The sequence below is a fragment of the Nicotiana tabacum genome, chromosome 24 (assembly GCF_000715075.1).
Source record: "Nicotiana tabacum cultivar K326 chromosome 24, ASM71507v2, whole genome shotgun sequence".
In the NCBI taxonomy this organism is placed as follows: Eukaryota; Viridiplantae; Streptophyta; class Magnoliopsida; order Solanales; family Solanaceae; genus Nicotiana; species Nicotiana tabacum.
Genome location: NC_134103.1, coordinates 37,824,201 through 37,849,488, shown reverse-complemented (window position 1 = coordinate 37,849,488; position 25,288 = coordinate 37,824,201). Strand labels below are relative to the sequence as shown.

Sequence of the window (25,288 nt, the reverse complement as noted above, 5' to 3'; positions counted from 1 at the left end):
TACTATGATTACTTCTGCTATTTGCATGTATGCCATTTTTTGCACACATACAAGTTAAATTTAGTGGGCGTTTGGACATAAGAATTGTGAAATTTCGAAAAAAAGTAAAAAAAAAAATCAAGTGAAAATGATTTTTGAAAATTAGCGTTGTGTTTGGACATGAATATAGTTTGGAGCTGTTTTTGAATTTTGTAAATGATTTGAAGTGAATTTTGAAAAAAGAGTTTTTCAAATTTTTAAATTTTTTTGAAATTCATCTTAAAGTGAAATTTGAAAATTTCATGAACAAACACTAATTATGAAAAAAGTAAAATTTCTTGGGAAAAAGTGAAATAATTTGTATGGCCAAACAGGCTCTTAGTGAATTCGGTTAAACCCGCTACGGCAAATCAAGAGCTAGTTTGGACATAAGAATTTTTTTAATTTGTTTCGAAATTTTTTTCCTTTTTTTCGAAATCAGTGTTGTTCACTTGAAAATGAATTTTGAAATCAAAATTTTCACTCAGATCACTCACAAAAATTCAAAAATAACCCAAAATTAAACATAACTCTAATTTTCAAATACCATTTCGCAATGGTTACGTCGAAACGCTCACTACTAAGTCTAGATCTGCTCTGTGACGAAAGGGGGTGAAAGCAGTAAAAGAAGGTGGAAGAAAACAGAAGCCATATTTGGTGAAAAAGTGAAAACAATGTATATATGTTCCGTGGACCATTCCCAATGGATAAGGTAATGGAAGCTAAGCTTTATCTCTTATCTTGAAACTCGCAGAACCACTAGAAAAGTAGTCATCCATCCCATTCCTTGAAAGGTAGCTCTCATTTTGAACAGTTTTCATCTATACTACCTTAGGAAAAAGCAGAGTCTCTCTTCCTCAAAGATCACATTTGCACATGTTATGTCATAACATGTAACGTTGTCTTCGGTTCTTGCAGTCCAGATCTCGTGAAATGATAGAGCAGTGAAAAGATTAACTCCCAAAAAAATGGTAAACACGCCATTATATTTATAATAATTCCCAAGTTGAAGACAACAACAGTTTATGGATAAAAGATCTTATATTCGACATAGTATAACTGGTCTGTAAAACTTTGGCTCACCGAAAACAAAACCTTAAGATAAGCCCAAAGCTCAAACAGCCGGTTAATATTATTTGTGTGACACACATTGTTCAGTAATACATTTAATTTACATCAAAATGCAAAGTGAAGAAAAATTTGAAACGGATTTGCATTGGTTACATGTCAAGTTACAGTTTTGCAACGGTTTAGAGTGAAACAGAAGGGGTAAGATTGAAGTCAATATTCCAGAGCTCAAAAGATCCATTCACAAAATCGTAGTGTCCACCTTTCAGTGCAAGGCTTTTCTGCACCACAGCTTCTCTTACAAATGGATATGTCAATAAGTTGCCTAGTGATACATTCACTGCCTCCTGCTCAAAGTCACCCAAACATTTCACATTATATGTATATATCTAAAATTTAATGTCTCCCAAATGGTAAAATTTTACGTATTACTTAGTACTCCCTCTTGTCTACAATAAGTGACCATTTTACCTTTTTATTTTGGTCCAAAATAAGTGTTCATTTACATAATCAAGAAGGAATTAATTTTATTTTTCTAAAATTTGCCCTTATTTACATATTCCAATCCAATGTGTCAATGTAACAATTAATCAAGGTTAATTTAGTGAATATATATATTTTTTTTAGGAGTTTGTATTTTTTTAATGGATATGTCAAAAGACAAAATGATCACTTATTGTGAATTGTACGGAGTAAAAGATATCATAGTTAATGTACTGAAAAGAGTAATTACCTTCTCTAATTTTGTGCATTGTTCAGTGGGATCCAAATGGCAGCATTCTGCCTTTACCTTTGCTTTGGCCGGCAGACAGATTTTGACCCATTCTTCAATGAAATCACTGAATGCATTTTAATGCAAAAAGTATAAGACCTTCGTGTATGAATTTTTCATGTTTATACCAATTTACTCAACCATTATTTGACTTCTTGAGACGCAATGTAGAATAATTACTGCATACTCTCTAAAGGAAATCACGCAGAAACAACAAAAGAATTTTTTTAAAAAGAATATCAGAAGATTTTTCGAATAAAGCCTAAAATCTTGATATGTGCCTACTATTTGCGCCATTGGATTTTTTTCTTTTTGATGAAAGCACAAATTGGACTGATATGAATAGTACCCCTAATTTAGTGTATTAGAATAATCTTGATGAGTAGACATGCTTTTAAACTAAAAGTGGACTGATCATCTTTATTTATCAGCAGCTTTATAAGGGTGGCTATTCGCTTATTGATAAGTCCAGTTTCATTCTCAATCATTATCAGGCATTTAATTTAATAAGGACAAACCAACCTGTTTGTGGACCCATCATCAGGGATAGACATTAGCCCTTTAATACCTCCACAACAGCTGTGTCCAATCACCAAAATATTCTCCACCTGTTGTACATTTTTAGTTTTATTTTAATTCACAACTCCAAATAAATAGGAAGATAGGAAAAGTAGAGACAATTAAAAATCGTTAAATTAAATGATTGTACTAATCCCTACTTTCTTAAGGCTGAAGTTAAGATCTGATTAATGCATATTTTGATTTCTACCACCTGCATGTTTATGTTAATTCACAACTCCAAATAGATAGGAAAAAGGACAAGACCAGGCAATTAAAAAATGTCACAATTTCACTCATTGTACTATTCTAATCCCTACTTACTTAAGGCTGAAGTTATGAGCGCACACGGGACGTTCAACGAAAGGCAAATTTGAAAAGGTTTGAGACCAATCAGACAAGTACTGTCGGACTTCAATATTTTTAGAAGTTAATAAAAATATTATCTCTGAAAACTCGCACAAAACAATGTTAAGAGAGTTAAAAATGTTACCCCTAATCAATTAGGAGAAACTTAGGTTATTACAAGAATGGCCTCAACACACTCCTAAAAGTGATTCTCTTGATATTTAAGTTATCTTTTTATTACAAATATCCTTCTTAACTCATGATATTAAAGTCAAAGTCAGACATGTTGACATTATTAATTACATAAATATGGGGAGAAAGTAAGAAAGGCATCTCTTTAGTTAGGTAGCATTGGACCAATGGAACATAAATGGCAGGCTAAAAACGCTAGAGTTTATGCCCTAATTAACGTACTATTGTAAGGATAAAATGAGCTACCTTTATTAATGAAAGGATTAATTCAGCAGACGTACGTGTAAAACCGATATTCAACCATCATCTGGGTGTTTTAAAAATGACTAACCTTTAGGTGGACAACTGCATATTCGACTGCTGCACCCACTCCAGAATATTTTGTCTGTATAACAAAATTAGAGAGTTAGATTGACTTTTTAAATACAGTTATTAATTAGAACAGCGTGCAAAAAGTACAAGATAAATGATGGGTTAAAGATTCGCCCCACTGTAACATACATGTTTCAGAATCTGCATTCAACTACGAATAATGTAAAGTTCAAAACTTTTTGCCATATCCGCATTATTTTCCTCAACTTGCGTTTATTAGTTCCTTTCTTTCTGGTTGTTGATTCTTCTTTATTAAGTCTCCAGCATGGTATTACATTTACATAGTACTTCCTTTTCTTTTGCCATTTTTCAGAGGCAAATTTAAACTACTAAACTTATTGTGGCAAAGATTACAAACTTAAGTGTAATTGCTATAGCAGAAAAATTCACCTGATCAAAAGGAGGGACCATGTTTGCAATATTACGGACCACAAAAGCTTCCCCTGGCTGGAAATTGAGGATATGGGATGGGCATACTCGGGAATCAGAGCAGGCGAATACCAAGAACTGCACGTTATTTAATGAGAAAATTATGAGCATTAGTCAATACTAACGTGCCTTAAACGCCATGACAATTGTTGTGGAATACCAAGAATAAAGCATTCATGAATATTTTTGGAAAAAAGGGTCATGATCAAAGAGTTTGCAAGAGATAATTATTTCTTGTTTTACTAATGGGAGGAAAAAGACTTCAGAAAATGCTAATTCAGAAAAGAGCGCCATGGACAAATCATGATTGATAATAATAATAATAATAATAATAATAATAATAGTAATTCTACAATGCATAATAATAGTAATAATATTATTAATAATATGATCAATAATTTATTATTAACTGCTGAAACAAGAAGTCTGAAGATAACACACTTTACTAATACTGTATGAATTACCTTAGGACTTTGACCTTTTGCAAGCTGTCCAAACAACTCAGGATTTTTCCTACAAATAAAGTGCAACTTTGAAGGTTAAGAATTCTGAATTAATAAACATGATTATATAGGCAAAAATATTTACTACAACTATCCCAATAAGCTTTGCAAATTAGAAAAACTTTCTATGTTAAAATGAACTTACAAACACACTTGAAATCTTCACATTGTATGTTATTTTGGAGATTCATCAACATCGTTAGTCCAATTACCCTTTTTGTTAAATGAAATTTAAATCTGCTTTACTTTCAAGAAGTAGTTGGAAATAAACTTAAAATCCTCTTTTAAGAACAACTTTTTTCTTTTCTTTCTAACCGCACTTTTATGTACAAAGAAGTGTACCACATTCTTCTCCATTAATTATGGAGACTATTCTTTCTTTTTGCAATGTAAGGCCCATGATCTTTATAAAGAAATAGTGAACAGAAAGCTAGGCTTCAATGATCAGGATTCCACCTTCCTCATACACAATTTGGACACCTTGCAATCCACTTGTCCAATCAATAATCAAATAGCTACTCCTATTTTCTTTGACTTTAATTTTCTTTTTTGATCAATTTCTTTGACTTTTTTTTGACCTATCAATATATTTGTACTCCCTCCGTTCATTTTTAGTTGGCACGTTTTGACTTTTCACGCCTCTTAAGAAATAATAAATGAAGTGCATAATTTACCATGATACCCATATTAATTGATGCATATTTTGTTGAATTTGAGAAAATGATTTGAAATGAGTAATAAATACTGTGGGTATAACAGAAATTTTTTTTGTCATTCTCTTGATATGTGTAAAGTGACAAGTAAAAATGAAAATCTATTTTTATTATACATGCCAAGTAAAAATGAACGGAGATAGTATCATTTAGTAGAATTATTCTTCCTAACTTTTGCAGTTTATCAATAATTTTACTTTATTCTAAATATGATAACAAATGCTAATACAATGGATAAATTATACTTAAAAGTCAGCAATCATTATACACATCGATCTTGTTTTCAAACTAAATTAAGCTAGAAATCTCATTAACACTTTTTTTGAATTGGCCAAGCAAAAGTTTCATTCTTTTTAATCCAACTCATATACATTAAAGAGTAAAAAATATTATACTATCGAATCATTCTAAAAGTAACCGTCCATAAAAGCATGATTAGTAACTTAGATTATCGGCTACAAAAAGTTAAAATGCAGTCCAACTCTCTATAACAGTATCGCTATATAAACATCATTCACTATAAAACTCAAGTTTTTTACATAATCAATTTTATGTTAAGTTATAATATATGTTTTCAATAACAATACTTCGATATAACAGTCAACAAATTTCGAAAATAAATAAGTGTATCATAGAGAAGTTTGGTTGTATAATAATGCAATAATTTTTTAAATGATCTGTATATATATATTAAATAAAAAAATTATAGAAATATTTTTTAAAGGACTAATGTACATTCCGTCCAACTACAAATTGAACGGGTACCATATTTCATACCGTGAGTCAAACTTCCAACCTTCAATACTGGAAAAGAACAATCAATATGAATTACGTCAATTTATCACTTATTAAAAGTTTCAGGCAGCATATTCGAGAATCTTGCAATATTTTATGCCCCATAACCGAAGGTTCGGACATACTTTTAATCGCATAGGACACAATTCTTTTACGGCAAAGTACTTGCTAACAACTTACTCATATTTCTCCGCCTTGAAGTGGGCGAATCCGGTTCGGATCTTCTCATCCGGGTCAGACTTTTTCCCGCCGGCACCTTCCAACTCCGCCGTCAACTGCCGTATCTTCGCCACCGCTGCATCTTCCAGCTCATTCTTCTCACTACCAACAACAAAGCCAAAAAAAAAATATTAATATTCAACCATCACTCCGTGTGGGACCTACTGACGAACAAAAAGTTGGTCCCACGTAGTGCAAACAGACAAACCAGTTAGGATTAGCTCAAAATAAGATGATGAAATCACCGTCCGCGTCCTTATTGGAAATAGTAAAATGACAGATCAGGACAGAATTCTGTGCACTAATTACGTTATAGAAGTAACAGAATGTGCTGAGGGAAAAGGACATAAAGTCGGGAAAATTAATGGTACTGTACTCTCTACCTGAGGAGCTTTTTCAGTCCTGCAATGGCGTCTTCATAGGAATCCTCTGCCATTTTCGTAACCTGCAAGTCAGAAACAAACGACAATCTTATTCACAACAACGTTGTTACACACCAAATTAAAACATACATGTTATTTAACCAAAAAATCATATAATCCATATCCTGCTCTCTGATCCTACTTAATTTCGATAATTCTGCCATAAAGAAAAATCTTGAAGGCACTCATGTGGAAGATGAAGAAAAAAGTAAAAATTTGAATTGGGGAAGATTGAATCAGAAAAGGAGGTGAAAGAAACTATATATGAGAATTATGGGGGGGGGGGGGGGATAACATTTCTATTAGAATTATGGAGATTTAACGTTACCTCACGTGGATTTGTGGAGAATAAAGTCATAATGAAGGAGGGGGATGAAGGAGAAATGTGATGGCTTCTTTTAGCAGTAAACGTTCTTTGTGTCTTAAAAGGACAGTGTCGGGCGCATTTATAGAATATGGGGATTTAACCATGGTTAGATGAGAAGGCTAATCCATGGTTTGTTCTTGTGTATAATCCAGTTGGAGTTGGATAGTAATTATATTTAATTTGATTGAATTTGGGAAATTATATTTGTTTATATTGAAGGAAGTTTGAATTTGGAAAGTGAAATATTATTTAGATTGAATGAATATTCAACGCCTTAATGGATGGAACATGTAAAGGCGTCAGCCATTTGCAGTGGGGTTTTGGGGGAATGGGCCACTTATCTTCACTTCACTTTCTCAGTTCCGATTAAACAATTCATTTCAATTATGACCCCATATAATATAAATTAACAATATAGTATATGTCAAAGAAAAGAGGATGTTAAAGAGAATGGTCATTGGATTTGTCGAAAATTATATAAGAAGATCAAATAATTCATGATATGGGAATCCAACACTATCTGGATGTCTAAAATTGGACATCATATAAGATGAGGGTCTAATAATTGATAGATTACGAGTTGGATAAATTTGACTTGAATATCATAATAAAGCAAATGGACTTTAAACCTAAATCAATAGTAAAATTTAATTCATAAGGTAAGATTTGCTTAAAACTATATAACGAAACTAAAAGGTGATCAGTAATCAATTACCCATCAACGGAACTCAACAGAAAACCCTCCAAATACATATTTGATATTAATTTCACATAATTAACAAAGAAGAAGAAGAAGAAACTACTGTGATCCTGTATTCCTGTTCATTACATTCCTAACATGTACTTTTTCTGTTTTTCATAAAACTGTTTCCTTGATGAAGCAATTTTATACTAAGAGCATTTCACAGCTCCCTTTATACATGTTTTAGGAAGAATTTGTGATAATCAGAAGAATTTGAAATTTATCTACACTTTCTTGAAAATTATCTTGTACTCTCAAACACCTGAAAGAATATATTTAGAAAACACTTCTATTTTGTTTATTTTAGTACAATGTTACCAACTACACGCAAAATATAAACTGAAAGAATGTGCGTAGGGTTGGGTCTATTTAATTTACTCAATACCTAAAAGTTGCGGTTTTCCCCGACATAATTAATAAAAAAAACTCAACTGAATACTCTCTCCGGTCCACAATAAGTGATTTTTAAGCTTTTTTTTGTGGTCCAAAATAAGTAATTTTTTCATATTTCAAGAATGAATTAATTATCTTTTTCCTATTTCAAGAATGAATTAATGAGTAAATAGTATTGGAGTATGTGTTAGGAGTGTTTGTGTGGAAAGATAGTAAAGGTTAATATGATCAATTTTATTGTTAATTAATGTTAAAATATAAATTTTTTAATTTGTGTGAAAATAACTAAAAAATTATTGACGGGGGAGTAATATAAAGTGATTAGGAACCTTGGAGTTAAAATTATGACCTCTAATCACTGACTTGTAAACATCAAATATTTAAAAAGGTTTTTACAAGGTCAGGGGCACACAGGTACGTACAATACATTAATCCGACATAATGGAATCCTGCTTTGTCTCCTAATTCTATGAATAATTCAAAAACAAGATATTATTATTATTATTATTAGGGCAAAGGTCAAAATATATTCTTGTACTATACGAAATTGAGTATATTTGCCCTTCGTTAATATTTTAGCTCAAATATGCCATTACCGTCACATAGTTGGTCCATATATGCCCTTAGAGTTACACAGTTGGCCCATATATGCCCTTTTCGAAACGGAATTCACCCAAACTGATTAGCTCTTTCGTTAATTGTATTAAAGTGTATTACAAACACTATTTTCTTTTTATTAGTACTTTTTTTCTTTACCTTTCTCTTTTCTTTCTTCTTTTTTCTTTTCCTTTTTCTTTCCCCCTTATCCGATTTCCTCCATTACTGATGTCTTCTCCATTTTCGTCACCAATTTCACTTGACAAAACTCATGAATTCGAATTACTAAGAAAATTCTCCCATAAGGTAATCAAGTTCCAATTTCACTGGCCTTCTAAATAAATGAAATTAAATTGTTCCAAAAATTATGGTTTAAACTTTAAAATAATAAAAATATCTCAACCTTTAACAATACTCAAAAGACCAAAATATTTAAATTGTTTCCAGAAAGATAATTTAATAATTAAAAGCCTAGAGTTCAAGTTGTAGTGTTATAAATTTGAGTTGTTAGTCTTTTTTTATCTTTTTGAGTTGGACATTTTCTATTTTTTTTATTAACTATGTAAATTAGGGGTGTACATGGAACTAGTTGGTTCGGTTTATATCAAAACCAAACCAAACCAATTATATCGGTTTGGATTGTTCGATTTTGTTGGATTTTTCATATTTTTTGTTACATAAATATTATTTCAATCTTACTTTGTTAAATGTTTTAGAACTAAATATATGTTCAGTAAAAATTTAAAAAATTGACAAACATATGATCTATAAAAATATTCTTATGAGAGAATTTTTTTAGTAATTGGAATTCATGAGTTTTGTCAAGTGAAATTGGTAACGAAAATGGAGAAGATATCGGTAATGGAGGAAATCAGATAAGGGAGAAAGAAAAAGGAAAAAAAAAGACAAGAAAAGAAAAAAGAAAAAAAGAAAAGAGAAAGGTAAAGAAAAAAAAGTACTAATAAAAAGAAAATAGTATTTGTAATACACTTTAATACAATTAACGAAAGAACTAATTAGTTTGGGTGAATTCCGTTACGAAAAGAGCATATATGGGCCAACTGTGTAACTCTAAGGGCATATATAGACCAACAATGTGACGAGGTAAGGACATATTTGAGGTAAAATATTAACGAATGGCAAATATGCTCAATTTCATATAGTACAAGGGCATATTTGAACTTTTTCGGTTATTATTATATAGCTTTAGGTAAAGCGCTAGTACGTGCAATGTGGCCTTCCTGGCTTGCCGGTGGCTGTTTGTTTTCCATGGGCAAGTCAACTATGGCCTTCTATTTTTGGCTTTTGGATTGAACATTGATTCAATTCTTCAACATTTTGTTTTCTTAAATAAAATTATTTTTTATTGCTCTTCACATACCGTATTTAAAATAATTAATTATATCTTGTTTGAACTATACATTTAATTAAAAATCAAATGGACTGTTTGTTTTCATATAAAGTTCCGATTTAGTAAGAAAAAGTCCATCATTTCTAGATTGATTCACCTTTTTACTTATTGAAACTTCAATTGAGCATTCTCCAATGCTAACTAGGTTTTTCTTTCTTTTTGAATTTTTGAATGCAACCAAAAGTTAGAAATCATACGATAAACATCTTCAAATGACGATAGCTATGAAAATTTTAGTTATTGAATATTCCTTCCATTTGACTTTGACGTTATTTTCTTATTACTTCGTCATAAAAAAATAATACATTCATATATTTTTTTAATGATAAACTTTTATAACTCCACAAATGTTATAAAATATTTAAGAATACAAGTTTAACTTTTTATAATTATACAATTATTATAACATATTTAAAATTAAAACTTTCAAAAGTCTTCATCTCTTCAATAAATTGTGCTACGTTAAATTATGGCAAACAAAGTAAAATAAAAGGAGTACTTTTTTTGTACCAAAATATAAAATGATACTATCGAAATAGAAAGACTAATACTTGTACGTTTTCCTCATCCTATCAATCAATGTCCAACCTCAATTCGAAAGTAAAAGCTACACTCAAAATATTCTTTTGGAATTGGAAAGGTTATGTGGAAGTTCAAGAGCCACAAAAGGTTAAGAGGACTACAAGGCACATATATGGAAAATGACGAATGAGGAATGCAAATTGCAAAACAGAGAAATAGAAGAAATGATAGGTGCTCTTAAGTAAGTCCAAAAGGCCATTTCCCAATTTCAACCATACCACTAAAATTGATTATCAGAAAACTGACTCGTGAGTCGTGACGTGAACCCCATCTTCATTTTTTTCTTTACTAGGGTGCTCTTTTGGGCATACTTTTTCTAATAGTAGCGTTTTATGTAAGTCCAAGCTATAAATGATCAAATATTTATCAACCTTTTGTAGCAGCCACAGGTGCCAAAAAGACAATCGAATGACAAAAAAAAAAAAGCCTACTTCTTTTAGTTTATTTTATGCAGCGTACTTTTTTTTTAAATATATTTCAAGAAGAATAATATATTTTTATATTTAAAATAATTTAACATTAAATTTTTTATTTTATCTTTAATGACATAATTTTATAGCCAAAAAAATATTTATGACATGTTCCACATCACAAGTTCCAAAAGTTTTTCTTTCTCTCTTAACTTTTGTTTTTGACAAACATTTACGAGTTTGAATTTTTGTAACTTCTTAAGAACCGTTATCCAGTTGAACATTCCTTACTCATGTAAGCCTATGAAAAAAGAAGGAAAATTAAAGCCATCTAACAAAAAATTGGGCTTATTTGTCTATAATGGAGCGGGTCTTTGCCTCTTTGGACCTTTAATAGTTCATTAAAATGATCAAAACCTAAACCCTAAATATTATATGGAAAACAATATCAGAAATACCCTGATTTATAACTGATAATTAAAAAATAATCACAAGTAATCGAAATTTAGCCATTTTTTCATTTAAAGATAAAATCTGAACAAAAGCACCCTTAAAATTCGAAACATTCCAGCATAATATGCTGGAATTAGAATTTTTTTACATATGAGATTCCAACATAATGCGATGGAATTTCAAAATGTACTAGAGTTCTAACATAATATGCTGGAAGTTTATATGCAGGAGGTCCATAATCCAGCATATTATGCTGAAACTTTCGATGTTTCAGCTAAAATAATGACTATTTTTTAATGACTTTACAATTGCTGGTTATTTTTCTAGTACCAGTCTAAAAACTGGCTACCCCAAGTTATTTTCACACATTTTATTTGGGCTTGTCGGTACGATTGAAGTATAACTTAAAGATAGTTCTCCTGAATTTTTCGTATTTATTGTGTGGTCTTTTGTGGGGTGATTTAGTAGAACCAAGAATGGAAACGAGAATGTCCAGAAGGCATTGATGCAACTGCTTTGTCATCTTATCCTTATTTGGAGAAAAATCAAAACTAGTAAAAGTAGAACTTTAATACTTACATAAACTTCCCCTTTTCATGTCATGTCGTGCATATTTCCTATTACTTTTAATTGCTATTTAAGGATTTAACAACTCACATGTACTGCATTTTCTGTCATAATTAAAGCAGCGATAAGGAAAAGGATGAAACCAGTTGAAACCTAAAATAGTGCAAGGACCAAGAACGTAGTACCAAAAACTTCGTGACCATAAGAGATAAAATTCATAAATAGCACTTTACAACTTTCGTAGTTGAAAAATAACTACTCCATTATCATGGAGTTTCCCTTGTAAAATTCAAAACTCCATGACAATATCTATTTTTCAATCACAAGAGTATAAAATGGCTAGCGCGCTATTACTATATATTGTTACTATATGATATATAGTAATTGTTGTAGGGATAAGTCAAATTGGGTGATTAAGAAATATACTACTATAAAGGAGTATGAAGAGAGGTATCAACATTTTGTAGGAGGGTGGAGAGAGGACGGGGTATTGGGATATACTCAAACTTTTTAATGGAGAAATTAGTAAAAAATTAATACGGATAGATATATTTTAGGTGAGAGAGAATCTTATGAGATATATATTAGGATACATTTTAGGTGAGAGAATCTGAAGAGATATATTAGGGATATAAAAAGTTGTACATTTTAAAATAAATTGTCTTTAATATAATTTTCTAAAAGCAGTTATAACTTATTTAAATATGTTCTAAATAAGTTGTATTCTGTGTAAATTAATTATTGCGAATTTACTATGACCCAAGCTAAACTGGTTTGGGCCTGTCGGTCTAAATGGAGTATATTTACTTAGTCGGCTTTTCGACCCATAATACTTTTAAAACTTTAGAAATCGCAAGAACTTCCTAACATTAACTTGGGGTTATTGGTCTAATCAACGTATAATTTAGAAGGCCGTTTTCACTTCTTGTTTTCAATTAAAGCCACCTGGGGGAAGCTATGTTGTATGGTGATTTAACAGAATTGAAAAGAAATAGGGCAAAATACAAAATTGGTCGGTTGGTCAAAATTAATTGTATTCCATATCCCATATATATATATATATATATATATATATATATATATATATATATATATATATATATATATATATATATATATATATTATATTATATATTATCAGCTATTATTTTTAAAAGTGGCTAAAAATAAGAGATTTTTACCCAAAAAGCCGGCCAGTTTCACTATTAATATTTTCTAGCCGGTATACATGATATGATTATATACATATTATATATAAATTATACATTTATTATATATTCGGCGGTATTTTTTAGTTTAAGTAATTGGATGGGCTGCTATTTAGGTTAAATCTTCTAAAAATATAGTACATTTCTCAAAGAAATACAATGTAGATGTCCAAACCAGGTCTATATGATAGAGGGCCAAAATGGGCTTGGGCCAATAAAGATTTTGTGCTTGTATGGAGATCAATTTGTTTGATATTTTTCACTTATATAAGTTTTATTCTTCCAATCAAAATGAAGGAGAAAAGTTTTTTAAATCTTTTAAATTTTTAATTGTTTTTTTTTTTTTTGATCGGAACAGCACTAGTTGTTTATGCTAACCGAGGCAGAAACATAAGGATGTTAAGGTGCGGGTAAGTTTTAGCGTACTTAGACTATCACATTGCCATCATTGTACTTAAAATAAAGGCAAACAGATATAAAAAGGGTAGAGGTCTAGAATTAACCTGATTGAGAGACTTTCTTGAACAACATAGTAGCATGCACTTCCTAAATTTTCCGGCCATAATAATCCTCAATATATATATACACCTGCAATTCAACAAGTTAATTATCATACAATTAGTGTACAATAGTAATAATATGCAAACGCGCACATGCATATCATGCTTGCTTGCCCATATCCCGCAATAAAAAGGTCAAAAAAACTCCTAAATTCAAATAGTATACGACTATGTTTTAACTTGGAATATGCAATTTGCTATCCAAATGCAAGAAAAAAAGAAGAGACGACATGACATGATTAGTTCTAGTTCCATGTATGATATAAAAAGTTAGCTCTAATTGTCTTATAAGTATCTGATAGTTTAAAATCTAGATACACTTTCAGTATATATTAGTTAAACTTAGCAAGAAAAAAATCCTTGTTTAATTCTTTTTTGTGTGTGTGTGTGTGTGTGTGTGTGTGTGTGTGTGAGAGAGAGAGAGAGAGAGAGAGAGAGAGAGAGAGAGAGAGAGAGAGAGAGAGAGAGAGAGAGAGAGAGAGAGAGAGATATCGTACCTAAGCAGAGGTCAGGACTTGAGAATTAGCATCAAGAAGTAGAGAAATGGAATATTTGGCTTATAATAGCAATTGTCATTGAAAAGCTCTATAAAACCTAAGGGAAAGGGGACCTAAAGATCATGTGTGGGGGGATAAGAGAAAACCACAAATCGTCCTCTTCACGGAAATTCCATCAATGAAAACCACAAAAAAGGATAAGAGTAAAGACAAATAAAAAAGAATGAAGAGAGTATTGGTTTGGAGCTGAGCTTTGGATAACTTCTACGTTTGGCACACCCTTTAGATTAGATAGCAATCTTACATAACATTTGGGCCACATTTCAACCTTACTCACTAGTGGTCAATCCAATATATCAAATTCTGATCAGGGGCTGTGGCTTGACCAAATTTTCTTAAGATTTAAAAGAATAAGAAATGCACTCCTTATTTTTTAAGATTTCAGATAAGGGATCCTTACACAAATCTTCTACTGGATCGGTGTTCACCTTTCCTAGTTAGTATACATATATTATACACGATTATATACATATTATACATAAGTTATTCATGTATATTATATATTTGTTAGTTATTTTTTGTTTAAACGATTGGGTGTGCGACTATTTGGGTTAATTCTTTTTTAAATAATCTGTGTAAGCTCCTAGGTGGAGGATTGATCATGAAGTATTTCCAAAAAAATGGGGAATGGTTTGAGATAAGACTCGTGGAGAAAGATAAATGATATGACTACGGAGACGCTACTATATTTATATTATTATGAAAAGCACATGCAATTGACAGTCCACGTTGGTTGCTGGAACTTGGAAGAATATTATATATACTGATTTAGTTGCATATATAGTTCTACTTGTAAAAAATATTATTCTTATTTAATTAAGTGATTCATTCATAAGTTGTTATATAAACAATTAGTCTTATGATTGATTTGTTAATTCTTCATATATATATATATATATATATATATATATATATATATATATATATATATATATATTATAATAATAATAATTCACAATTAGGGATAACCATGTATATCCTGATCCAACTTACCCCACATGCCTTGCTTTCTTTAAAATTTGGTTTTTTTGGGTCCCTTTGTTTCATTTATCTTTTTTGGGACCATCTATTTAAAATGTGTGATGTTTACTTGTTGCGTACATGACTATATACTATACCCCTGGCTTTGATTATTGTAATTTGAAGATAGACATTGCAGTGTGTAAACTTTGTTTTCGGGATTCGAATGATCCCATTTTTTTTTATTTTTTATTTTTTTTTGGTTGTGGTAAACTGGCGATTTTATTTATATATTAAGTAGCATTACAAGCAATCGAACGACCCCATTTGTGCAAACACCCGAGTTCTTCCCGAAAAAGCCTATTTTATATTCAAATTTGAAAGACAAAAAACTAGACAACTTTTATATTTTGATGTTTTATATTTTAATACCATACAAGAGGAGGTGATTTGTACTGTGCTTAATTTTTACGTGCACTGGATTATAAAAGGGTCTGGTTCCTCTTTGCGTTCCTTAAACTATAGTTGCGGAATAAGCAATACAGAGAGTAAAGAACACAAATATTTTTATATGAAAAATACCCGGCTCAAAAGGTAAAAAAACCACGACCTACTTTCCAGTAGGATTTTCTCAAACATTTCACTACAATTCTGAGCCCAACGACAATGTTTACAAACTCTTGCAAACTTAAGAATTACCTTTAACCCTTGTAGCAACATGCCACAGGCTGTTGCGACTAATTCAAGTTAACTCTAACTTAAATAGTATAACTCAAGTACCTAGTACAAATATTTCTAAGAAAAGCTGAAAGGTACAACTCAAAAGCTTCTACTACAATTGAACTAAAATTAAAGACAGACACATGGAAATGGTTCTTCAATATGGTTTATGTAGCTTCAAGTTCACACTCTTGAAACTCACAGTAATGCTCACAAAATGCCTTGCTCTTTTGCTCTCAATTCTTGCTTAATTTCAGTATGTGTGCGTCATCTATAAAAGAGAACAATCTGATATTTATAGAGCTAGTAGAATAAGGATTAACTAGAATTTTGATGCTTTACTCTTCCTTGGTGGAAGAGTTCTAGTTATCTTCAACTTCTAACTCTTTCCTTATCTTGGATAAAGTTCTCTTCAAGTAAGGAGTCCTGCTCCTTATCAAATATGTAATCTTTTCGTACCACTTATACTTATCCCTTGCATGTGCAAGCCTTTTGCTTGATTCTGACCGTAATCTGTGTACATTGTCCATGGACCTGGTTCATGCATGTGTTCCTTTGTCGATCATCAAAACCTATACCGCTCAGGTCAATAATTTTCTCCTTTTTGATGATGACAAACTCTGTGCTTTCCAAAGCATGGAACCTATTTCAACTCAGCTCAACATCAAACACAATGTGAGAAAACTTTTCTATTTTAAAATCACAAATCATCAAGGACCGGGTTTATTAGGTTATATACATCACATTTCAAAGCAAAAGTACACCTTATCTCCCCCCTTTTGGCATCATTGAAAAGTTGCATAATTAAGTCAAGTAACCATATTTTAACAAATATTACTCATAACCACTAGGGCTACTTCAAATGCAATCATAGATTTAATTTTCTCTTTTTCAATCTAAGAATATTAGCTATCTAAGAAATATCAACAAACAATTAGAGAAAAAATAGTAAATTTCATTGATTGATAAAATCCTACCACAGAATATAAGAAGAAATAAAAATATAGAACCATGAGCAAAAAATAGAGAAATCCCACTTGGGTCACTGGTTACAACTGGGCTAGGAAGGGTTTAGGACTGGGAAGGACCAGGTTCTTGGTTCTTGGCTTGAAGTACCTTCAGCATGTCTTGAAGAATACCATCATTCTTCTCTTTCTCCTTTGTAGGCTCAGACTTGCGAGAGTCTCACTTACCTTTACTTCAGCTAACTGTTTCTTTATCCTTTCAATCTATGCATCCTTAGCCCCACTCTCTTGCTTCAATGCTCTAACCTTGCTGTTCTTGGGTACCCTCTTGGATGAACCAGGTTCTTTGGACGCAGTTTGAACTTGGTAGTCATAATCAGTCAAAGTTCCAACTCCAAGGTAATCTTTACTAGTACATACATCCCATTTATTGAGGGGAACCGTAAATGAGGCAAGCACAATAGTTAGGATAAAGCCATAGGAGATTTCATGAGTCTTGGTACTACAAACAACCCTATGAAGGAGATGGATTATAAACCCTGGCCAATTAATCTGCTTCTCACTTTCTTGGCATTCCATAAGGACCATGTCCATGAAGGTAGCCACATGCCTTCTTTCCTGCCTGAGCAGAACCACCTTGTTCACAAACTCGAAAAGCACCTTGTGAGGGAGCTTCATTTCACTTTTGTACACAACTCTAGGTTCTAGCTCCAAGTCCCTATCAGCAAACTTCTTGGTGATAGCCAGCGAGGTGGGAAGATCATATAGACTATGCCATTTCAACCTTTTATAGTCATTATACCCCTCAACAGGTATCCTTACCAAGTTCTTTATCATTAAAGCTTATTTTTGCTCCTTTCACTTCACTGGTGACCTTCCATTTTCAATCTCATAGTTGGCAAAGAATTCCACAATTTCAGCACTGGCCAATCTTCCTTCCAACTGAAGGACCATGTTCCTCCAATCTTGTAACTCCAATTTCTTCACCAGGAGAACCATTCTTTCTTCCTATAAATCACTAAGGAGCCTCCCCTTTAAAATAGTTCTTTTTTGAAATTTTACCAACTTATATTCCTCCTGATAAATCTCTTCTTTATTTTCTTCCTCCACCATTTGAACTTTCTTTGATTTTCTAGCAGACCTGGTTCTCTTAGAAAGGACATACTTTTCTTCCTCAGTAACCTTTTCTGGAGACTTCTTATTTGAAGTCTTTCTTTTCTTAGCACTAGGAGTGACCACTTCCACTTCCTCTATCTCATACTCATCATGAAGGACCGGGTCCTTTTTCTATATTTGAATTGCCTAACTTGTTTCTCCAATTTTCTTCTTCCCCTTGGCAGCAACTTTCTTAGCACTCTCAGCTAAGGCCTTTTTTAAGTTGGCCTCACTTTGCTTCTTCTATCTCCTTGTAGTTTTTCCTCTTCTGGGAGGAGTCTCTAGAGGGATAGAAGAGGCAAACTTTCTCTTCTTGCCACCCATAACCTTCCTAGGGATTTTTACTTCAGCACTCTTCTTCTTCTTGGGGTTGTAACTGTCAGACACTTTCTGTAGCAGATCATGAAGAGGTTCCTTTCTAGAAGGAATAAGTTCTTGGAACCGTTTCGTCAACCTAACCAGCCCATCTGTTGTCGTAGTGTCCCCAGAGCCACTACCTCCTTCTCTTTCTACAATTTATTCCTCATCAGCACTTTCCTCACTCCATAACACTATTGCCCCAGTTTCTTCATTTAAACCACCAAAAGTGGGTAAAGTAGATCCAACCACTCTTTCTACTTCTCTTCCCCTCACATATGCTTCAACACCCTCACTCTTTGTCTTTTTATTTTTACCACCAATTTTTCCAGCATCAATAATTTTTGCACTAGCTATAGAATAAATCAACACAAACCTAGTTTCAAGATTTTCTGTAATTTCAGAAGTAACGGCATAAGTTTTTAACCTAGAAGTTACTTGATCAGTTTCAGATGAAACTGGTTCTTCTCCCTTGGTCGCATAGTTGAAAGAATCATCAGATTTTGAGGTGTGGGTGAAGTTTCTTTGGGTGATGAAGAAGGATTCTCAGAATTCTTAGGGTTCCCGTTGTGTTTGCCATTTGATCAGTTTGGAAGATTGAAAGAATTTGAGAGAGATTTAGGGGTTTTGGTATTTTGATCTTTCAACGTTTGGAGAGAAGAAGAGGGGAAAGTCAAATCATTTTAAAGAGGGAAGAGGTTGAGTGTATAACGACAACTTTTGGAGGTTAGAAGTCTTTTCACCTTGGGAGTGTCAGTTTGAAGAGATGTTGGACTCTTCCCCAAATATTTCGGCAATTATGGCGCGTGGGTTTAGTGGTGAAACTGGTTCTTTTGTATCTGATTAGTTCAAAAAGAGTGTGGGATGAAGTGGGACTTTTTTCAGATCATGATTCATATGCAATTATTTTAACTTATGCAGAGTGTAGAATATATACTTTATAAGCTCGATGAACTAGGTTCTTCACTGAAAGCTCTCTTGTGTAAGACTAAAATTTCCAAGAAATCAAGGGTAATATCATTAGACGTCAATGAGACATTTTAGTATATGACACAAGATTATACTAATATAAGCATGAGACTGAGCAATACCTAATCTAGTTATTTACAAAATTCACAAATTATCTAACCAATCATTGAGTTAGAACCGGTTTTTTTAGGTGATCATAATCATCCCTAATTCTAACCTGTTCCTTTCAAAGTGATCCCTACTTAAGGATTTTGTGAAGATGTCATCAATTTTCTTATCAGTAGCACAAAATTCCACGGTGATCAAACCCTTCTCAAAATTATCCCTTAGAATATGGTACCTAACTTATATGTGCTTAGTTATTTTATGATGGACCGGGTTCTTGGTCATACTGATTGCACTTGTATTGTCACAAAAGATAAGGATAAAAACTACATCAATTCTAAAGTCCATTAATTGTTGTTTAATCCACAACAATTGAGCTCAACATGAGGGAGAAACTACATACTCGGCTTCAGTAGTAGATAAAACCACAACATTTTGCTTTTTGGTGGCCCAAGATACAAGATATGAGCCAAACAAATGTGCCATACCTGAAGTACTCTTTCTATCCATAAGAAAACCTGAATTGTTAGCATTAACATATCACACTAAATCAAAATTACTACCTTTTGGATACCACATGCAAATATCAATTGTGCCTTTTAAGTATCTCAAGATCCTCTTGACTGCCTTCAAGTGAGACTCATTTAGATTTGCCTGAAATCTAGCACAACCTACACTGAAAACAATGTTACGTTTACTAGCAGTGAGATATAACAAAGAGCTAATCATTCCCGTATACATTTTCTGATCAATAGATGAACCAGGTTTATCCAAATACAATTTCGTGGATGTTGCTATAGGAGTGTCAATTTCTTTGGAATCTTCCATAGATCATAAACCTTTTGAGCAACTCTTTAACATACTTTTGCTGATAGATCATAGTTCTATTTGAATTTTGTTTAATTTGTAATTCTAAAAAGAAATTAAGCTCACCCATCATACTCATTTCAAATTTACTCCCCATTAACTTAACAAATTCTTTACTTAACCTATCGGTTGTTGCTCCAAAGATAATATCACCTACATATATTTGAACAACTAAGAGATCTTTACCTTTTTCTTTCAAGAATAGGGTATTATTAATTTTACCTCTCTTGTAGCCATGCTCAAGCAGGAATTTTGACAATCTTTCATACCATGCTCTTGGGGCTAGCTTGAGCCCATAGAGTACCATGTCAAGCTTGTACACATAATCAGAACATCTCTTGCTTTCAAAGCCAGAAGGTTGCTTGACAAACATTTCTTCCTTTAGATAGCCATTGAGGAAGACACTCTTGATATCCATACGATAGAAAGTGAATTCCATGTAAGCAGCAAAGGCTATAAGGAGTCTAATTGCTTCTAATATTGCAACTGGAGAAAAAGTCTCATCAGTCTATGTCCTTCTTTTCACTATATCCTTGAACCACTAATCTTGCCTTGTTTCTTGTACTGTTCCTTCTTAATCTGAAGACCCATTTAGTGTCAATCATTGTTCTGTCCTTGGGTCTTGGTACTAGATGCCAAACTTAACTTCTCTCAAATTGGTTAAGTTCATCTTGCATTTCATTCACCCAATCTGCATCCTACAAAGTCTCAAAAATATTTTTAGGTTCAATAAGAGACAAAAAAGCATCAAAAGCACATAGATTCTTTAAAGAGGATCTGGTTTTGATTCCAAAGGTTGGATCAGTGATTATATTCTCAATGGGATGAGAATGTTGATACTTGCAAGGTTTTACAACCAACTAATTTTATCCATATGTTCCTTCATTGTTTTGTTGCCGAGGAACATGTTCATGTACAGGTTCCCTTGAGGTTTGAGGATCATTTCCTCTCTGATCAGTTCCCCCTGTGCCCTGGGTGGAAGGACATGGTCCATCACCTGTTACTTCTTGTGATGCAGCTTCAGGCTGGACTGTGGTTTCACTATTTGAATTTCTTATCAACCCAATCTCTTCATCATCTTGTTCCTGCATCTCAGAAAGAATGTTAGTTTCATCAAAAACAACATGTACACTTTCTTCTACACCCATAGTTCTTTTATTATATATCTTATATGCTTTACTATATGAAGAATATCCCAAGAATACTCCCTCATCACTTTTGGGATCAAACTTTCCTAGGGAATCTTTTCCATTATTGTGAAGAAAGCACTTGCATCCAAATGCCCTAAGATGAGAAATATTTGGTTTTCTCCCTTTAAGTAACTCATAGGGAGTTTTCTTAGCAAGAGGACTAGTCATGCACCTATTTATGATATAGTATGCAATGTTCACAGCTTCTGTCTAGAAGCTATAAGGCAACTTACTAGAATATGACATGGTCCTAGCCATTTTCTCCAAAGTCCTATTCTTTCTTTCAACTTCTCCATTTTGTTGTGGAGTTTTAGGAGTAGAAAAATTATGATCTATGCCATGCTCATCACAAAATTAAGAAAACTTAGCATTCTCAAACTCAATACCATGATAAGACCTAATTGATGCAAGTTGATACCTAGTTTTTTTTTTGAGTTTTTCTAACAAATGAAGTGAACATGTCCAATGCTTCATCTTTAGATGTTTAAAATGGTGTCCAAGTAAATATAGAGTAATCATCAACAATGTCATGATCCAAAATCCACCTAGTCGTGATGGCACCTAACCCAACCCACTAGGTAAGCCAACAATAGTCAACACAACTCTAATGAAGATAAAATATAATCAATAATTAGAAAAGCTGAGTTTCCATACAATAACCCAAGGATTGGTACTACAAGTCATGAGCCACTAAGACTCAGATTTACAAAGCTGGTATGAAATTAAATACACCACTTGTTTAGAATATATATAAATAGAATACGAATCTAAAACTACCAAGGACAAGTGGTAGCTATATCCGAAAGATAGGTACATCTTCAGTGCCAGATCCAGTCATCCACAATATCTCAGCTCCAAAATCTGCATGCAAGGTGCAAAAGTGTAGTATGAGTACAACCGATCCCATATACTCAGCAAGTATCATAACTAACCTCGACGAGGTAATAGAAGCAAGAATTATAAATGATGCTCGCTAATTATCTGTACAGTTTATAATTGATCACGAATCAATCTCCGAACGGCTCAAAACTAGCCAAAAGCAACTCAAAGGGTGAATTTGGTATGAAAATGTTTTCCTAGAAAATGTTTTCATGGAAAATGAGTGGTTTTATCACTTATTTTTCCTTGTTTAGTTAGTGAGTGAAAAACTTCTTCTGAAAAATATTTTTTAGTGTTTGGTTAGAGAGTAGAAATATCTTTTAGGAAAATAATTTTTTATTCTACTATTTTCACCCCTTCACCCAAGTTTCCATGTTTCATGTGCTCCCCCCTCCCCCCCCTCCCCCCTCCCCCCAAATACCTAATGTTTTCAGGACTCTATTTCCTCAAGAATTTAATTATTCTTCTAAAAATTCACACAAACCCAAAGGAACTAATGTGCTGCTTTACTTTTTTACGCAAAAATAATGTTGAAATTTGTGCTCCATAATTAAAAAGAAAATACTCTTTTTTTGGTTGAAAAAGAAAGTACTCTTTCTACAACATGAAAATAAAGTACTCATTTTGTTGAAATGAAAGAAAATATATTTTCTACATCATGAAAAGAAAATACTCTTTTGTTGAAATGAAAGAAAATACTTTTTCTATATCATGAAAAGAAAGTACTTTTTTATTTAAATAAAAAAATACTCATTTGTATCATGAAAAGAAAATACTCATTTGTTGAAATGAAAATAAAGTACTCTATCTATAACATGAAAAGAAAGTACTATTAATAATATTCCTATTTATGGTGGGGGTGGGGCGGGCTTGGGTGGAGTTTGGGCGGGCTTGGGGGTGGGTGAGGTAGGTGGGTAGGGATGGGTTGGTAGGGGTGGGGGTGGGGCGGGCTTGGGTGGAGTTTGGGCGGGGTTGGGATGGGTGGGGTAGGTGGGTAGAGATGGGGATGGGTAGGTAGGGTGGGTTAGTGGGGATGAGGAATAGGGTGGGGAAGGTTGAAAAAACGTTTTGGAAATTCCTCAAATTGGAGGAAAATAACTTCATAAGGAAAATATTTTCCAAAATATATAAGCTAACCAAACATGAAAAAATTGGAAAACATTTTCCAGAAAATGTATTCCTTCATACCAAACACACCCAAAAACATCAAATAATTCCAAAGGAATCAAACCCAAACGATAAAAGTCGAATATGTAATCAAATACTCAAAGTCAACCAAAACATTAACTCGGGCTTACATCCCGGAACCCGACAAAACTCACAAATTTGGATAGCCCATTCGAATACGAGTCCAATCATACTAGCTTCATCTAATTCTGACTCCGAATCGATGTTCAAAACCTAATTATTCATTTTAGAAAAGTTTAGAACTCTGCGAACGCGCCCAATCCCGCGCGAACGCAAAGACAAATCCCCCAGCACCCATGCTGAAATGCGATCGCCAGCTCTCTCCTGCGAACACGATGAACAAACCACTCAAGCTTCGCGAACGCGATCTTCCAGTCGCGAATGCGTAGAGAAACAACACCCAGCTCCAACTCCTTATCCGCGATCATGGTGACACCCTCACGAACGTGATTCACTATAGACACCAATAAAAACCAGCAATGCAAACATAAGAGAAATGGTCTGAAACCATCCCGAAACACACCCGAGCCCCTTAGGACACCGTCCGAACATACTAACAAGTCCTAAAACATGACACAAACCTACTCAAGGCTTCAAATCACACATAATAACATCTAAAACACGAATCGCACCTTAAATCAAGCTTAATGAACTATTTCAAATTTTCAAATTCCAAACTTACGCCGAACACGTCTAAACAACTCAGAGTTACCTCAATGCACACAAGTTCCAAATAACATAATGAACCTATTCCAACTCTCGAAAAAACTCCCGGTCAAACCCTATGAGCTTTTCAAACCTTCAAATTGCCAACTTTCGCCAATTAGAGCTAAAACCTTAGAAATATCCAAATGAAAATTCGGGTATATGCCCAAGTCTTAAATTGCCACTCGGCCCTAACAGAACCATCAAAACTCCGATCTGAGATCAATTACACAAAAGTCAACCTCGCTAAACTCTTCCAACTTAAAGCTTCCTAGTTGAGAATCATTCTTCTAAATCAATCTCGAACCACTCTAAAACCAAAACCGACCATACATGCAAGTCATAATACCTCATATGAAGCTACTCTCGACCTCAAACCACCAAACTGAATGTAAATGATCAAAACGATCGGTCGGGTCGTTATATTCTCCCCCACTTAAACATATGTTCGTCCTCGAACGCACCAAGAGTTATTCCAAATCCATTAAATCACTGTATAATCTCACTATACGCATACCCATGGGTGACCCCACGCCACCCCAATCCATATAAGCCTGACAGCACAACCTAACTAAAGGTCCTTACTTCAACCTTAGTCTGTAAACCTTAGAATCCAATCTCCAATATCCAAAACTCATTATAAGACCCGATTCTTTCATCTGTACACTATATAAGTCTGAACAAGCTGTATCAAGCTATAATCATAACCCAAGTACCGCATAACTCAGATAAACATAGAAATAAATTCTGACCACAATAGCTGATCAATAACCAACCCGGTGCCGGTAACAAATCTCATATCAAATAGAACCTTATTCTAAACCTTTGTACACTGCCAATGATGAAAGGAATACGCAAAAGTGCATAACCACCTATCAGATCAACAAGTTGTTGAGCTCTCTTGCCCGCTAAGAACCATAGCAGATATCTAAGCTGACTAGTGACACTATCCTTCCAACCTACCTTAATCAA

General features: G+C 33.1%; 1 protein-coding gene across 2 annotated transcripts; it reads right to left on the bottom strand.

Annotated features, from left to right (window-relative positions):
- Positions 1–1,040: 1,040 nt before the first annotated feature.
- Positions 1,041–14,489, bottom strand: LOC107761423 (carbonic anhydrase 2). 2 transcript variants are annotated; one of them, XM_075247977.1, is made up of 10 exons: positions 14,197–14,489; positions 13,643–13,727; positions 6,371–6,432; positions 5,949–6,089; positions 4,222–4,270; positions 3,719–3,835; positions 3,288–3,341; positions 2,381–2,466; positions 1,820–1,925; positions 1,041–1,433 (listed from the first exon to the last, which is right to left on the bottom strand). In XM_075247977.1, the coding sequence occupies exons 2-10, from the start codon at positions 13,700–13,702 to the stop codon at positions 1,269–1,271; spliced, it is 840 nt and encodes a 279-aa protein (XP_075104078.1). In that variant the 5' UTR covers positions 13,703–13,727; positions 14,197–14,489; the 3' UTR covers positions 1,041–1,268. The 2 variants fall into 2 exon arrangements, with proteins under 2 accessions (XP_075104078.1, XP_016435132.1); XM_016579646.2 differs by lacking the exons at positions 13,643–13,727; positions 14,197–14,489 and adding an exon at positions 6,738–7,023.
- Between the last annotated feature and the right edge of the window lie 10,799 nt (positions 14,490–25,288).